Source organism: Heloderma suspectum, chromosome 5 (assembly GCF_057233095.1).
Source record: "Heloderma suspectum isolate Gila_16-S chromosome 5, 16-S_ref, whole genome shotgun sequence".
Taxonomy (NCBI): Eukaryota; Metazoa; Chordata; class Lepidosauria; order Squamata; family Helodermatidae; genus Heloderma; species Heloderma suspectum.
The window spans coordinates 16,128,361-16,144,858 of NC_139462.1; the positions used below are offsets into that span (position 1 = coordinate 16,128,361).

The 16,498-nt window shown below is 44.4% G+C and overlaps 1 protein-coding gene across 3 annotated transcripts in view; it reads right to left on the bottom strand.

Moving 5' to 3' along the window:
• NUP54 (nucleoporin 54) overlaps positions 1-15,455 on the bottom strand; it is a 28,447-nt gene extending 12,992 nt beyond the window's left edge. Inside the window, exons 1-8 of one of the 3 annotated variants that reach the window (XM_084855392.1) lie at positions 15,326-15,455; positions 10,497-10,658; positions 7,124-7,207; positions 6,870-7,007; positions 5,285-5,511; positions 4,886-5,073; positions 2,365-2,561; positions 1,627-1,681 (exon numbers count right to left, since the gene is read on the bottom strand). In XM_084855392.1, the coding sequence (XP_084711518.1) occupies positions 1,627-1,681; positions 2,365-2,561; positions 4,886-5,073; positions 5,285-5,511; positions 6,870-7,007; positions 7,124-7,207; positions 10,497-10,658; positions 15,326-15,380 (1,106 nt within the window). In that variant the 5' untranslated portion in view covers positions 15,381-15,455. The remainder of the gene's footprint in view (positions 1-1,626; positions 1,682-2,364; positions 2,562-4,885; positions 5,074-5,284; positions 5,512-6,869; positions 7,008-7,123; positions 7,208-10,496; positions 10,659-15,325) is intronic. The other 2 variants (XM_084855389.1, XM_084855390.1) reach the window with 2 other exon arrangements.
• Between the last annotated feature and the right edge of the window lie 1,043 nt (positions 15,456-16,498).

A 16,498-nucleotide genomic window follows, 5' to 3' on the forward strand; every position in this document is an offset into this window, starting at 1 on the left:
AACCTCTGATATGCAGACGATACCACCCTAATGGCAGAAAGCGAAGAGGATCTAAAGAGCCTCTTGTTGAGGGTGAAAGAGGAGAGTGCAAAAGCTGGTTTGAAACTCAACATTAAAAAAACTAAGATCATGTCATCTGGCCCTATCACTTCCTGGCATATAGAAGGGGAAGAAATGGAAGCAGTGACAGATTTTACTTTCTTGGGCTCCAAGATCACCGCAGACGGTGACTGTAGCCATGAAATTAAAAGACGCTTGCTTGCTCCTTGGGAGGAAAGCTATGGCAAACCTAGACAGCATAGTCAGAAGCAGAGACATCACCTTGCCGACAAAGGTCCGTCTAATCAAAGCTATGGTTTTCCCAGTAGTAATGTATGGCTGTGAGAGCTGGACTATAAGGAAGGCTGAGCGCCGAAGAATTGATGCTTTCGAACTGTGGTGCTGGAGAAGACTCTTACGAGTCCCCTGGACTGCAAGGAGGTCAAATCAGTCCATCCTAAAGGAAATCAACCCTGACTACTCATTGGAAGGACAGATAATGAAGCTGAAGCTCCAATATTTTGGCCACCTAATGCGAAGAGAAAACTCCCTGGAAAAGACCCTGATGCTGGGAAAGACTGAAGGCAAAAGGAGAAGGGGATGGCAGAGGATGAGATGGCTAGATAGCATCACGGATGCAATGAATATGAACTTGAGCATGCTCCGGGAGAGAGCGCAGGACAGGAAGGCCTGGCGTGCTATGGTCCATGGGGTCACGAAGAGTTGGACACGACTGAACGACTGAACAACAACAACAAATACTAAAGACCTTGCCCTCGTTCATACACACATGTAAATCACTTCATTTGTTTAACTTATTTGCTGCATGCTTGATGTCATGCAGCTGAAAGTGTAAACTGATCTCACTGAAAATCACAGTGTTTGAAGTCATGCAATGAGGTAACACCACAGATAACATGCATGTGTGAATTGGCCATCATAGCTATGCATGTGTGAACTAGTCCCGTATCTCAAAACAGATACTAAATAAGAGTAGCAGCACTTGCAATAGGTCCTAATGGTCTTAACAAGCTCCAATGAGAGAGACCTTTGTTATCATCCTGAAATCATTACCAGTAACGGTCTCAGTGAGGGCTTTCTCTGCAGTTGAGCCCTGGCTCAGTGAACTCAGAACATATTCAAAAGATGAGAGAAGGCACATGATGGTGCAGCTCATGGAACTGTACCATTGCAGGACACAGGTGAGCAATAGCATATTTGAATACACTCCAACATCAAAAATCTCCCTCAGCATGCAAATTTAGCATAGCTTCTGCCCAATGTGGGAGATTTTAACATGGGGCCACATTCAAACATGCAATCCTCCATGTGCATTCTACGATGATTCAGTCCGGCATGCTCTAAGTATTTCAATTAGCTTTAGTGGACAACTAACTGGTTTTTATATTCTGGTGCAACTCTGTGACCATTTTTCAGTTACTCCTCCTGGGAATTGTGATCGCCACAGTATGCTGATTTTGTTAAAAGAAAGTTACTTGAGCAACCGCCTCAGAAAGACAGTAATATTCCCTTAACAAATTACCCAAGCAATGCACTCCTTAAAAGCCATCTTGCAAAATCACTTACTTTTCAGGATCTGGATTATCCACTTTGGCCTGCTCCCAAATGATAGGATCAACACCTGCAAGGACAAAATCAAGTTATGTCAACAAGGACTATCTCAGTGGTTAATTTTGAGCAATATACACTTGTAAACAGATTCTTTATCTCAAACAGATACTAATAAGGGTAGCAGCACCTGCAGTAGGTCCTAATTATCTTAATAAGCTCTTCTCCACCTTCCGTTACTGAGATGCAACAAACCACTACAAAAAAGCTCTCTGACAGGCCTATTCATACTAATAGTCACATGCTTCTTTAACAGGAAGTATCTGTTCCTTTTAGAACCTTAGGTCTGCAGATTTTCTGTAAGATGCTTTAATTAGCCTAGCTACAGTGATCCATGCTCCGGTAATCTCCAGGTTGGATTAGGGGTTGCCCTTAAAAATGGTTTGGGAGCTTTGACGGCTACAGAATTTAGCTGCTAGAATTCTGATTGGTTTATCTAGTTTGAGCCACATTATGCTAGTTCTGATGGAATTACATTGGCTCCCTATTTGTTATCAGGCCCAAATCAAGGCGCATGTGCTTACTTTTAAAGCCCTAAATAGCTTGGGGCCCAAATATCTGAAGGAGTGCCTCCTCCCAAACCATCCTTTGAACGGAGAGGGTTCATTCTTGAAGAACCCTCTCTGTTCATTCAACCTCTGTTCCAACAGGTCTTGTTTGTCATCCAGCCAAAGCTTTCATTGTGGTATGCATTACCTGCAGGAGGGTGCTGTAGCAGCTGCTTGACCTGTGCTGGAGAGAGTTCCGTTCTGGTCATGGTGAGGGTAACACCAAGCTGCTGCAGTTGGGTTTTGATGTTTGCTTGTTCAAAGTGTGCATACAGGGTGGTGGCTGGAACTCGCCTGGAAATCCCATTTGGTGACCGCTCGACAACATAGATGACTACTTCAGTCCTAAAAGAGCAGTAAAAATGCTTATATTTGATATACTGAATGTATTTATTTTTGCTGTAGTTTGTCTTCTTGATTAGTTACTCTGTAGTTACTCAAGGTTAATGGTATGCTGCATCTCAAAAAAGAAACATATTTTAAAACATACCTTAAAATACTGAATTCTTTAAAAGAAGGCCAAACTTCTTCCTTCTCCATTCGCAGGTTCTCTCACTCAAATCCCAACTCAAATCCCAACCACTTAAAGCCAGGCCCAAGAAAAAGCCCTTCAGTTCCTACTGGAAGATGATCAGGATCAGACTCTGCTGAGTCCCCAGCCGGATGAATTATGGGCCAGCCAGCCCACAATTCTTTATTCTACCAAGAATGCTCAGATGGCCTACAGGAGGGGAGGGCAGACTTCCGAGATCTACTCGTTTTAGCAGAACCACCAACCAGAGCCTGGTGCAAAAGACATACACTTAGAACTAAAAAATTCTGAGCCCAGGAATTTGTCTTGATACCAGAACAGAACTCAGCCCTTCCGCACAACTGGTTACCCCAGCTTTCTGCATGTCAGCAGTATCATTGAGCAGTGTGTTGTGTGGGTGTCATTTTGTTTGTTAATGCAATTGGGTGTCGGAAATCCTTCCCAGTCTACCATAAATCATCCAGAGATCTATTGGTAGGTCCAGATCTACCTTCTGCCCGCTCAGGCCTATAGGACATTCATTACACTTTAGAAACTGCAGCGGGACATAAGTGATGGACCTAACCAATTAAGCGCTCTATACGTCAAAACCAGTCAAGTACTGTGCCAGAAGTATGTGTGGGACAACTTAAATTCTAGACAATTTTACCCATTGTCAACAAGTACTGTAAAAACTCAAAAGTCCGAAAGGAAAAAAGGGACACAGGCAATATGTGCCTTGTATAGTTAAAGTAGGTTATCAGTCAAGTGAGAAAAGATGTTCCAGCTGTGAGATAACTTCCCACGCTAACTTAAGGAAATACATATGCACAGTAAAGCTCTGAGGCCCTCTCAGGCTCAGAAGCACTTCTTATGAAACTGGGATGCCAAATAAGTCACGGAACCTTCAATCGGGCTCGGTGCTCCTAAGAGCAGCTCCACACAACAGGCTACCATGGAAGCTACTTTGGGAAAGGTGTTCTGCGGTTCTTTGATCCAGCCATACACTTCAACAAGTTTTGCCACATTCAAAAGAAAAGGGGCCTCACTTACTGGAAACGAAAATGAAGCCGGCAAAAATCAGACTATTAGCAAAATGGAGGAACTGCCTTTCCCTAGGAATCCCTTTTCCTGCTTAACAATTTGAGAGAGGACTCATAGCTTACAAAATATTTCCCCTACCCTCCACCAATTCGCAGATTAAGAAGACAAAAAGAAACTACAAGATCTTCAAATAGCAGTAAACATTTGTATTCAATTTGATCATGAGAGTAGCAATGACCAGAGCAGCAATAATCTGCCTAGCCAGACTGCTTGGTGTATGCGTGGGCTGAACCTTTCCCTTTGCCAGGGCATCATTCTCCATCCACCAGCAGCTTGGCTGGGACAGTTGGTAGGTGAACCTTCAAATGAGAGGCCTCTGAGGGGACTTCACTTCCTGTTGCAAGAGGTTCCAGCTGCAAGGTTGGACACATCCCAACCTGGCACAGACAGGGGTGGAGGAGGCCAAGTGGAGGGGAAGGGATTGCACCAGTTAGCCATCCCTAGAACCAGTTAATCTACTTTGGTACAGTGTAAGGCCCCAGGCCTGAACCAAGTAGTTTTGGAGTGGCTTAGATCCATAATGCTCTCTGCCTTTGGTCAGGGGGCAGCTGTTTTCCCTTAGCCGGCCTCCTGATGTAGCCAGATGAGTCAAAAAGGTGAGAAGCAGCTCCAAACTCTCATCAGCTCCAAAATGAAACTCTCATTTCCTCCCTAATGAGAATGTCTTATCACTGATGAGCCTGAGAAGCAGAGTTTGTTTACCTTAAAGCTGCAGGTGGCTTTACTTGAGAACCAAGTGCTGTTAGTTTATGCTGAGAATGAGCGCTAGGGGCACGTGCTGCTGTTACGCTGCTTATTGCTAACCTGTAGAGTATAAGACCCATTGTATCCCGTGGCTTGGGGTTCAGAGAAGCTGTCTGATCCGACCACTGGGTACGCCTGTGTGCTGTAAGTTACCCAATAAAGTACTCCTTGTAAGTAAACCTTTGAGTCTGATTTATCACTATCTTGGCACTTCTAACCTAAGAGTTCAACGACCACGGCCAGGGCAACACACACAGTCAGGCTGTTTATAGCCAGGAAGGGACAAGAATGTACTATATAATTTCCTTACTGGTCATCTGGCATTGTCCTTACACCTTCAACATTGACAGCGAGAGTCTGGTTTGAACCTAAGATTTTGTGCAATGATTCCACAAGCTGCTGCTGCTGACTTCGGATCTCTGCTTCCTTTTTACTGAAGATCAGTGCTACCAAGCCATCTTCATCCTTGTTGCTGGACATGCAGCTGTAGCCCACCGCCTGTGCAAAGACAACAACCTTTTCAGCTGAAAAAAGATGCCCAAGCTTTTTCTTGCATCAGCACAGCACTAGAGAGGCATTACAGCTAACATTGTACCATGCAATGCAGCTGAGGAGATGGCCTCAAAATGCTTAGCAGTAATTAGAACCAGCTAGCCGGCCAACTGCTTCAAATTAGGTGGCCTTCAGATAAATAGCAAATCGATCATACCTTAAACCTGCAGAATGGGTTTTCCTGCGTGAACTCCACTGGGGCAATATTATTGTTGAAATATCCTTTGCCCGTGCCCCAAAATGCTTGCAGCTGATTCCACTTGGCCAAAATAGCATCTCGCTCATCTCCCAAAAGTGTGGGTGCAGAAAGGGCACTTGCTGTGTTTATTAGCTGATTGGATTGGGTGGGGACCTGAGCAGGCTGACTGAAGAGGCTTCCTAATGCTAAAATTGGACAAGAAGACAGACGGTCATATACGCAGTAATGACATCCACCAATACAGCACCCATCCAAACTGCCACCGTTGCTCCTTTTCCTAATTACTTGACCATCTACAGAAGACGCTCTGCCCCCAACAACACACATTTTGAGGGGTAACAAATACAGCACTACATTTGGATTTAGATAAATTTCTGAAGGGTTTACATTGTGCCAGGGATCTCTACAACTCATCCTTGTAATGGCTTTTAACTGCCATGGCTCATCCCCAAAACCTAAGAAGAGGTGAAAGTGGCTCTGAAAAACTGTCGTTGCATGGAGGAAGGACTTCTAGGTCAGAGGGTGACTTTTCTAGACAGGCTCAAGCAGCTGCATATCTTTTTCTAGAAACTAAGCAGTGGTGGACACATACATTTCAATTAGCCTTTGAGACAGCAAGCAAACAGTTCAAAAGTAGGCATGGGTTCATCTCAAATTAAATAGGCCACATATCCACTACATATTAAAGTTAAACTTTTTTTAAACCCCCCCGAACATTGCAGTTTTGAGATAGTGCAGAGTATATGCAGAGCTGACACACTTCCCAGGACTTTTGGGTGTGGTGGAAGGGGGATAGTTTAAAAACTGTTTAAATGTTAAATCGCTGAGGTTCAGCCTTTTGAAGTAAGTAATGTGGGGGTGGATGCAATGGTAGAGGTATGGCGGACAATAAACCAAGATAACAAGGTAGAAATATAAGACAGAGATGAAAACCACTCACATCCCAAAAGATGCAAGCCAGGAATACAACACATTCTATCCTGTGAATTAGGGAACAGTAACTAGAGACCCGAGAGCCAAATCTGATCTCCTGAAGAATACCATCAGCTGACCAGCTCTTGGCAAGTTGCCAGTCCAGAGACAGGAGAGATGGATGCCATGGTGGCTGTGACAACAGGACCTGGTAGCAATGCATTTTTCATGATGGAGGAGGCGAGTTAGTCTACTACCCTGTCTTCCAAGTGGCCTTTCTGTAAAATAAGTTGCTGACTAAGGGTCTATATGCTATCTGGTCTTACAATTATTATATTTTCAATGCAGCTTTCAGCAACAATTTATGCAGAGTATAAAAAAGCCTGACACAAGTAATAGTTGTGAAGTTCACTTAAAATAACCAATCAGAATAAAGTCCACAAATCCACTTTTTTGCCTGAGGGGCTGATGCCCAGTTGATCAGGGGTGGGAGGATAGCACTTTCCCTCTGGCTACATGCAGCTCAGTCAGAAGGGAGAGAAGACTGCTATCCTCTCAGGGAAGGAGACTCCAACTCAACTCGCAGAGGTCAGGCAGAATCTATGAAAATATTTAGCCTTAATATGCTTACTTGGTTGCTGCTGCTGGGTGCTGAAGCCACCAAATCCCAAACCAGTTCCCAAACCCGTTCCAAGGCCAGTACCAGTGCCTGCTGCTGTCCCGAAGCCAGTACCAAATCCGAAACCTTTGTTCTGGGTACCAAATAGCCCTTGGAAGAAGAAAAGGCATACAACATAGTGTGAAGATTTGCAGAACTTCATTCCCAAAACAGGCAGACTTGTTAATCAAGAAGACAAACATACACTCAGAATCATGGGCTCTTACCAGTGGTACCTGTGTTGGTAGGAGCTGAGAAGCTAAACGTAGATCCGCCTGTGGTGGTTGTCGTTCCAAACCCTCCAAAGGCCCCTAATAAACCAAATGTGCAAATCAGAAGGGAGAACCAAGTTTTTGCAAGGAAATAGCTCCATGATCACATGCTGGTAGATTTTTAGGAAGGGAGATGGTGACAAATGAATGCTGTGGATATGTGAATATGAGATGTTTCTTTGATGACATTGTCTTTAGTTAAAGAAATAATTGCAGAGAAAAAGTAGCTAGCACTACTTCAACTTTAGAGATAACATACTACACTCGCTCTCTCTCTCTCTCTCATTCTTGGTTATATATCTATCTATCTATCTATCTATCTATCTATCTATCTATCTGGAAAGCTTTAGTGTTACTAGTAGAAAAGCACATGGCGCCCACATCTGGGGGAAGGAGGTGAGACACTTGTAATTGAGTTAACTTGGTCTACAAGTTTATCAATACTTAACATAACAAGATGATCTGCAACAGTTACTCAGTTGTGCAGGGACCCTGTCTAAAACGGGTGTCTTGTCACCTCCCTGCCCAAACTGATGGCAAGCATGATGAAGCTTTGAGTTGAAAGCAGTACACCAACCACTTCCATCTCATCTGGCCACATCTCTTCCAGTACTGGAGAAGACCTCACCCCAGTTCAAAACCCAAGCCCCACAATTCTGGAGGTGAAGCAGGCCAGGACCAAGTGTGGACTCCTTTCCCTGCTTCTGATCTCAAAGCTCAGCGTGGTAGGCCTCGGGAATCCCTACTCACCATCTTGATATCTCCAGACGCTGTAACTTACTTCCCTGACAGATCTGCCTGTTGTGACCAAATTCCCTCTCATACTTACTGATATCTCCCCAACACAAATTACTAATCTTTCTGAGATACAGTGTATAGTAGGTGGAAAACCCCACAGTTTTTGGCCACTTTGGTTGGCGGGCAAGAAGTCCCTACTCAGCCTTTCCAAGACTAGCTATTTCTGTGCCGTGACCCAGGGGCAGATCCGTTCTTCTTGAGACAAAGAGAAACAAAGCCCTCTGTGGCTGTGCTGCACCCCACTCTGGCCAACATGCCAGCACGTGTGCTGACCTACACTTTGGCTTTCCCCCATCCTTCGTAGTTGGGGACACAGGGGAAGGAGTGACAGTGGGCATTCTGTCAAACGTTAAATGCCATGCCTGTGTCTGAAAACTGCTCTAGAGCATCAGTGCTCATTAAGTGGGCTGCAGACCCCATTGACGTATTAACAGGAAACCGTCTATACAGTTTGGTGTGGTCTCCTGAATTCTCTTATGTAGTAAATTTCCCCCTCCCCTCACATGCCTAAACAAGTGAAAGTGAAAGATAATTGATTAAACAGCTTCAGTGGATCTAGGAAGGAACGCAGAAGACATTTTAATTAGAGCAAGGGCTTCAGCCTGCCATTGGCCAATTTGCCACAACAACTGCTGTGCGAACTATACTGATCTAGTTAGCCTCTTTGAACAAGCACCACAGTTCCTGCATGAACTGCGGCTGCCAGATGCACTGATTCAGCCGGTCTAAAAGCACGCTAAATCAGTCTTCTCCAACCTTGTGCCCGCCATGCTGGCTAGGGCATGCTGGGAGTTGCAGGCTAACACCTCTGGAGGGCACCAGGTTGGGGAAGGCTGCTCTAAATCTATACAATATTACACATCTATTAGAATTTACAATACTTGCTTGCACAGGACAAGCCTTGACTTCAGTTACAACTACCATTTTTTTAAAAACATCTAATGCAAGGATGCTGACAATAGTAATCCAATGGTAAACTATCCCTTTCATGTTCTTCCTTGCACAAAAAAAGTGGAAAGGAAGTAATATTGTAGAAGCCATTCAGACCAATCATAAAGCGAACACTGTCATTATGGTTAATACCTGAACAAGGGGTTTCTTTAATAGCTAAGATGAGAGTTAGACTGTACAAAGTATTGTAACTGTTGCATAGTACAGTACAAAAATGATGGGACTATGGAATGGATATAATTTCATATACGAACAGCTGCAAGAACTAAAACTGAATAATAAATACACCGGAAATATTGAACATTTGAATACTAGATATTCAGGTCAGACACATTCAGGTAAAAGGATGTATCAGTGCCTGACCATCCAAAGTCAACTAAAATTAGAGTATTAACTTGATCCACTATAAATGGAGTAGAAGTAACTTAGAATGTTTAGAGGTCAGGATTTTTTTTGTCAAAGCCAACGTATTTCTCAAAGTCCAGAAGGACACATTATTTATTTTTTGCTGATCGTATAAAATTTGTTTCTCCACAGAACCTTGATTAAAGTGTGGTGGGTTCATGATGATTGAAATCCAATGAAGAGATGTAGAAAAGGGAAAAAACATAAATACAGTAGAGTCCAAGAATTCAAGTTACAGAAAACGCCTTTTTATAGGTTAACTTTGCAGTTGTTCAGAACCATTACCTAGTAATCATAATTTTATATCCCTGTTTGTAGAATGTGTGTGATGAATTTGGCCTGGACTATTAGGATGCTAAGGTGCTTGGGGTCATTTGTTTGGGGGAGAAACTGGTTTAATAACCCAATCCAGATCCGCATGGATTCAAGGATGATTCACACTTTTATGTGGCCTCAAAGGCACACAATGAGCAGGTAAATTGTGAACAGGAGTTAAGAATTCTACATCCTCTGGTATGCATAAGGCACATACAATATAGATACATGTTGGGACACATGATTGACTGTGTGAGCCTCCTTTGTGGGTATATTCTGCATGTTTGGAGATGGGTGCCTCCCTTTCATACTTGACATCTTTATCGCAACAAGTAACTAACCAAGCACTGAGTTCTCGCAGTGCTGTGTGAAGCACAGATCAGCTCTCAAGTGAGCACATGGATTTCTTGGCTGTGTAGTCTTCCCCATTCATTTAAAAGAGGGACCTGATCCAGGCTTCCTTTTATGCATGCATGGATTGTGTCATCCCATTGAAATGAATAGGGAAGCTCTGTGTACATATCAGCACTCCTGCAGCCTTAAAGCAACTACTGAATCAAGTTTCTTCACAGCCATTTCAGTGACAAAACAGTCATAAAGCAGAGTTGACAAATTAAGTATTTCAAACACAAATTTGCAGAGTCTGCTGAAAGTGTTTAATAAAAAGCTCAAGAATAAAAGCAAAGGAAATATTCTGCCTCCGCGCCAATCCTTCAACACACTGCTTTGAAGGAGGACTCATGGATTTTAATAGAACTTGCTGTCATGTATGAAAGACCCCAGCAGCCTAAAGGGAATTCTTGGACTCTTCTCAGCAACAATGTAATTATTACAAACACCACTTATGTGCATTCTCTACCTGCGCTGGCCAGACTGTTACCAAAATTGAATGGTGGCGCCGAGGTAGTAGAGACACCAAAATTCCCAATATTAAAATTCACTGCAGGATTAGCAGTTAATCCGAAACCCCCAAGATTAAACCCACTGGCAGTGGAGTTTGCTGTTTCAAGCCCACCAAATCCTGATGAGCGGGAAGCAGAAAGAAAGCAAGGCAGTGTTAGTGAGATATCAAACATCTAAGCAGTAAAACCATCTTTGATCAGTAGAAATGAGAAAATACAGAAGCACAGGGATGAAACACATCAGTCTATATTATCAAGCAAGAGTTGTTAAGTATAAGAGAGCTTTTCTGCTCCTAATTCTATAGGACAAATGAAACTTTTATTACAAAATATTAGCTTTGATGCTGCACCAAGTAGGTAAAAAAATCTTCCCCAGTATGATGTTTTGAATGGTCAATATTTTAGACAGTTTGGGAAGTGACACATTTTGAACTACTCTGGGATTTACCACTTTGTAGCTACGAAGCCATGAGCAAGAATAGGATCTTCAAAAAAACATTATATTCCCAACACACAACATACTATCTTTCTGTCCTCCACTTTGCATTTATAGAGGGCTTTTTGAGTGTTCAAAGTGTGTCACGTACATCAGTGCAGTAATCCTTACCAACACATCTGCACAACTTGTACTCTCCTGAGCCAAATAAAGCCATGTATCATGCCTGCCAAGTGCTAAACACACATTCACCTTTTGCAGTCCCAGGCACACAGCAACAACTGGTTTGTCAAACCCCTAGCGGGGCACAACACATTGCTGGCAGGATGTGTTAGCTTTGGTGGATCACACAATGTGCATATCTACCTTACAACAAGCCTCCAAGGAATGTCAGTATTATACCCACATTGCAGTTGGGGGCTGAGGCTGAGACAGTAGCTTGCCTAAGGCCTTCATGACAAAAAGATAACAGGGGACTTCCTGGCTTACAGCTCACATTCTTAACCAGCCTTCCCCAAACTGGTGCCTTCTAGAGGTGTTGAACTATAACTCCCATCTTACACAGCCACCATACCCAATGGGCATGTTGGCTTGGGATGATAGGAGTTGTAGTCCAACACATCTGGAAGCCGCTGGGTCAGGGAAGGCTGCTCTTACCCACAGTCAGGGCCAGAAATACTGGAACAAGGATAACTGTTTTGGCAGTTGGCCTCTGTACACCACCACATTGAAGTTGAAAGGAAACACACCCAGATGGGAGCGAAGTCAGGACTTTCAGCTGTAATTCAAGGGGTGACAAAAGTGGGGCACTAACCATTCAGGAAGGACAGCCAGTGGCATACACACACACCCATCGTTGGGGGCTCATAAGTAATGGAACAAACCAACATCATTTCAAACTTAAAGATCGCCTTTAATACCTGGATGAAAATCCTTTGCAGTCAATGACTGCCTGAAGTCTGGAACCCATGGACATGACCCAATGCGGAGTTTCCTCCCTCGAGATGCTTTGCCAGGCCTTGACTGCAGCTGCCTTCAGCTGCTGCTTGTTTGTGGGTCTTTCTGCCTTCAGTCTTGTCCTCAGTAAGTGAAAAGCATGCTCTATTGGGTTGAGATCAGGTGACTGACTTGGCCATTGCAGAACATCCCACTACTTTTCCTTGAGAAACTCTGGGGTAGCTTTTGCTGTATGTTTTGGGTCATTATCCATCTGCAATATGAAGCAGCGTCCTATCAGTTTGGCAGCATTCGGCTGAATCTGAGCAGAAAGTATAGCCCTATACACTTCAGAATTCATCCTGCTGCTTTTATCAGCAGTCAGGTCATCAATAAACACCAGTGACCTGGTCCCATTGGCAGCCATGCATGCCCATGCCATAACACGGCCTCCACCATGTTTGACAGATGATGTGGCATGCTTTGGATCATGAGCTGTTCCTTTCCTTCTCCATACTTTTCTCTTCCCATCATTCTGGTACAAGTTCATCTTGGTTTCATCAGTCCAAAGAATCTTATTCCAGAACTGGGCAGGCTTTTTTAGGTGTTTGCTGGCAAAGGCTAATCTGGCCTGTCTGTTCGTGAGCATTACCAGTGGTTTGCACCTTGTTGTGAAGCCTCTGTATTCATAAAGCTGTCTCTTGACTGTAGATGTTGACAATGACATGCCTACCTCCTCAAGAGTGTTCTTGACCTGGCTAGATGTTGTGAAAGGGTTCCTCTTCACCATGAGCAGAATTCTGCAGTCATCCACTTTAGTTGTCTTCCGAGGTCTGCCAGGCCTTTTGCTGTTGCTGATCTTGCCAGTTAATTCCTTCTTTTTCAGGATGTTCCGAACTGTTGTATTGGCCACTCCCAATGTTTTTGCTATCTCTCTGATGGGTTTATTTTTCCCCCTCAGCCTAATGATGGCCTCCTTCACTCTCATGGACACCTCTTTGGACCTCCTGTTGGGAGTTCCAGTGAACAGCTACCAAATGCAAATGTAACACTCTGAACCACCTCCAGGCTTTTCATCTGCTTGATTGGTCATGGGGCACCCAGGAAACAGGCCACACCTAGCCACACAGCTGCTTGTCAGCAATTCGTTCCATTACTTATGAGCCCCCAATGATGAGGGGGGGTGTATGCCACTGGCTGTCCTTCCTGAATGGTTAGTGCCCCACTTTTGTCAAACCCCTTGAATTACAGCTGAAAGTCCTGACTTCGCTCCCATCTGGGTGTGTTTCCTTTCAACTTCAATGTGGTGGTGTACAGAGGCCAACTGCCACAACAGTTATCCTTGTTCCAATATTTCTGGCCCTGACTGTATTACACTAGGTCTCAAAATGTACAGGGATATTGTCTTTGCTAACTTACTTTGTTATATTACTTTCACTTAGAACGCAAATACTTTAATACTTCAAAGCTCTGTTGGCCTAAAATAATGTGCAGTACAATCCTATGCATGTTTACTCAGAAATACTTCTCACTATATTCTAATGGAGCTTTTTGTTATATGCTAAGGTCCACAAACATCCTAGGTTTGCTGTGCAGTAAAGGCAGCCCAAGGCTTTTCTGGTATTTGAACCCAGGCCAAGATTCAAAATACTATTCATTGGTCACGAGGAAATGCATCATAATACTATCTCAAATTCTTAGTAGTACTGTCAGCCCCCCTTCCCACCAAGGAACCATAAACAAAAAAACTACCTTAATATGGGAAAATGGAGTGTTTTATCTAACATCCTCAGAAAAAAAAAAAACCAGTATATTGCTAGTCTCAATTTAAAGATGAGGAACTGAGATTGAAAAATCTGAGCTGGAACAACTATTGCTATGTTCCAGTTGGCTGCTAAGTCAGGGATGGATAGTGCTGGCTAATGGACAGAGCTAAAAATATGATCTGTGGTGACTTCTCCTGTAGTGACTTCTCTTCTTACCTGAAATTCAATGATGGTTAAGTGGTCTTACCCTAGTAAAATACAAAAGCACTACCAAATTATACAGAAAGAAAGACCAGGTTCCTAAAATATTGTCTGGCAAAAGAAAATTCATATACAACTCCTTGTGTCCATTGCTCAGTCCACTGTCTGTTTTATACTGATGTGGTAGCAAAGCAACTACATAACTGAACTCTCTTCCACACCAATTCAAGAGGAAGGTTGTATTATTAGGCCCTGATCATGCCAATGCCAATCTTATCACAGTTGTGTCCAGTTGATCATTCTTACTAAATTTGAGCTTAATACTGGAAACATATTTTGGAATGGTAACTCTCTAATAGAATATGGGTGAAATCTAACACAGTTTTGCCAATGAAGAACAGTTTCTGTTGGTGGAACCAGGAGGGGAGGGAAAGTGATCCCCTCTCATCACAGTAGCCCACTGCACACCTCAAAGTCTGCTTCAGAGGACTGAGAGATCCTCCAGAGCAGATTGTCAGGAAGCATAGGGAGCTACAAAGAATAGGAAAAACGCCTAGTTGTGCAAGCATACTTCCACTCAGGGACCACTGGATTCCAAACTTTTTTAGAAGTTACCAGGTTTTAAAGTTCTGCGAGTAGCAACATTCCAGGGGTGAAATGTCGTATGGCGATAAATTCTGTTATACGGAAATGGGCCTTTGTACAATTTAAGGCTTGTCAAAATACTTGGTCAACGACAAAATGACCTCCATCCCCAGCTCTTCTCCCGATCTGGTTGTAAATATATATTTTGAAATAAACATTTCAAAAAGCTCCTTGGCAGAGACTAATGATAAAGACATGAATCTGTGGGGCTCTGAAACTCCCTCCTGGAGGCAGCACAGACCCAGCTCAGCTACAGACTGGAAATGGGGATTTGCCAGGAGGGTTGGAAAAGCCCCCCCCCCCCGAAGCCCGCTGTCTCACTCCAGAGCAGGGAGTGCCACTTTTCTGACTCCTTTAGGAATAAGAAAAAAATTACACGAATGGTCACGAAAACATTTTATAAAAACCGTATGCCCAGTTTGTTCATGTCGCCATCATGCGTGCGCTTGCACCCTCTTTTCTTAATTTTTACTCATGAGCATCTAGGGTTGAAATAAATAAATTATATCGGCCGGCTCACTCCTCACCCTCGCCGGAAATGTGGAGCTGCGCCTTCAAGAGCTGCGTGGCGGGCAAAAGTTCAACGGGTGCAGCGTCCTCCCCATCACTACAGGAGAGCCCCTGCTGTCCTGAGCTGGGGGTTGGGAAGGGACCACCGGTTGCTAGGGCGACCAGGCGACCACGCAGTTGCTAGGGCGACCAGGCGACCACGCAGTTGCTAGGGCGACCAGGCGCAACTCCTCCCCTCCCCACCCCACCCGGGCCAAGGCACCCGACTCCGCAGCCTGCCTCGCACACTCACCCGCAGGGTTTGGGGCGGCTGCAGCGCCGGCAGCTGCCCCGAAGTTGAAAGCCATGAGGCGACCAGCGGCGGCTCCCGGACCAGGGAAGTCCAGCCACTGCTCGACTTTCCGGGTAGAAACTGAAGCCCTGAAGGGAAAAGCTGGGGCTGGGCCGTAGAGATAGGATCAGGTAGAGTAGCGCCCAGCTCTGCGTTTCCGATTAAAAATGGAATTGGTCACGACTCTTTGAACGCCGAGCAGCGTCGCTCTATTCCTCAGCCTCTCGGTGGTGAAAACTCCGACATCTATGCACTGGACGGTAGAGTGGAACGCTAGTTAAACTTTATACCTGATATTGTGTACTTGATAGGATTTTAATGGTGTGTGACTCTTTCGGTTTTCTATCTCTACGAGGCAAGGCTCCTCCTCCCACCCGGACGTTAAAACGGGTAGCGCCGCTCGAGCACGCTGGTTGCCTCGGCAACTGGGCAGAACGAGCGAGCTAATCGTCGTGGCGCTTGTTGATGACGTCAACTGCCAGGGAGTCGCGTCTGAGGGCCATAGACAGTTCTGCAAATGGCTAGACTGGCTTCTTACGCTCCTGAAATGTTGTCAATGGGGGCGGGCCGGCGGGCCGTGCTCGCCCCTGCAAGGACCCGCGGAGCGCTGATGCGTGTTTTCTCCCGTTAAAAGCTCGTCTGGAAGCGCCCATTTATTATATTGGGTTGTATCCAACGTTAGTCTTAAGTCCCATTCATTTCAATGGGTCTACTCTAGGTAGGACTAACATTGGATACAACCCCATTGTTTAATATGTTTTGATTTCTATGTTGCCTGCGGGGAGAAAGGCGACTGATTAATAATTCCATAACTAAATAAATAAAATGTATCGTTGTGGGTTTTATGTATTTCCTGGAATTTTCCCTGTAACATCACCGTCAGGGGAACTTCTGGCTGTGTCCTGCAAGGGCACAATCGTGTTCCACAGTGCTGGCGGGGGAATGCTGGGAGTCGTAGGGCTTTTGCTGACTAAACATGCATAGGATTGTGCCCCTAGCTTACTAATGTTTTAGTAAAGAAGCAAAGGGCTGCACCATAAGGCTAACATCATGGGTTTGATACCCAACATGAGTCACTTGAGCTAGGGTGTTTACTTATAGCAGGAACAGAGGAGGAATGGGCGGGGATGAACC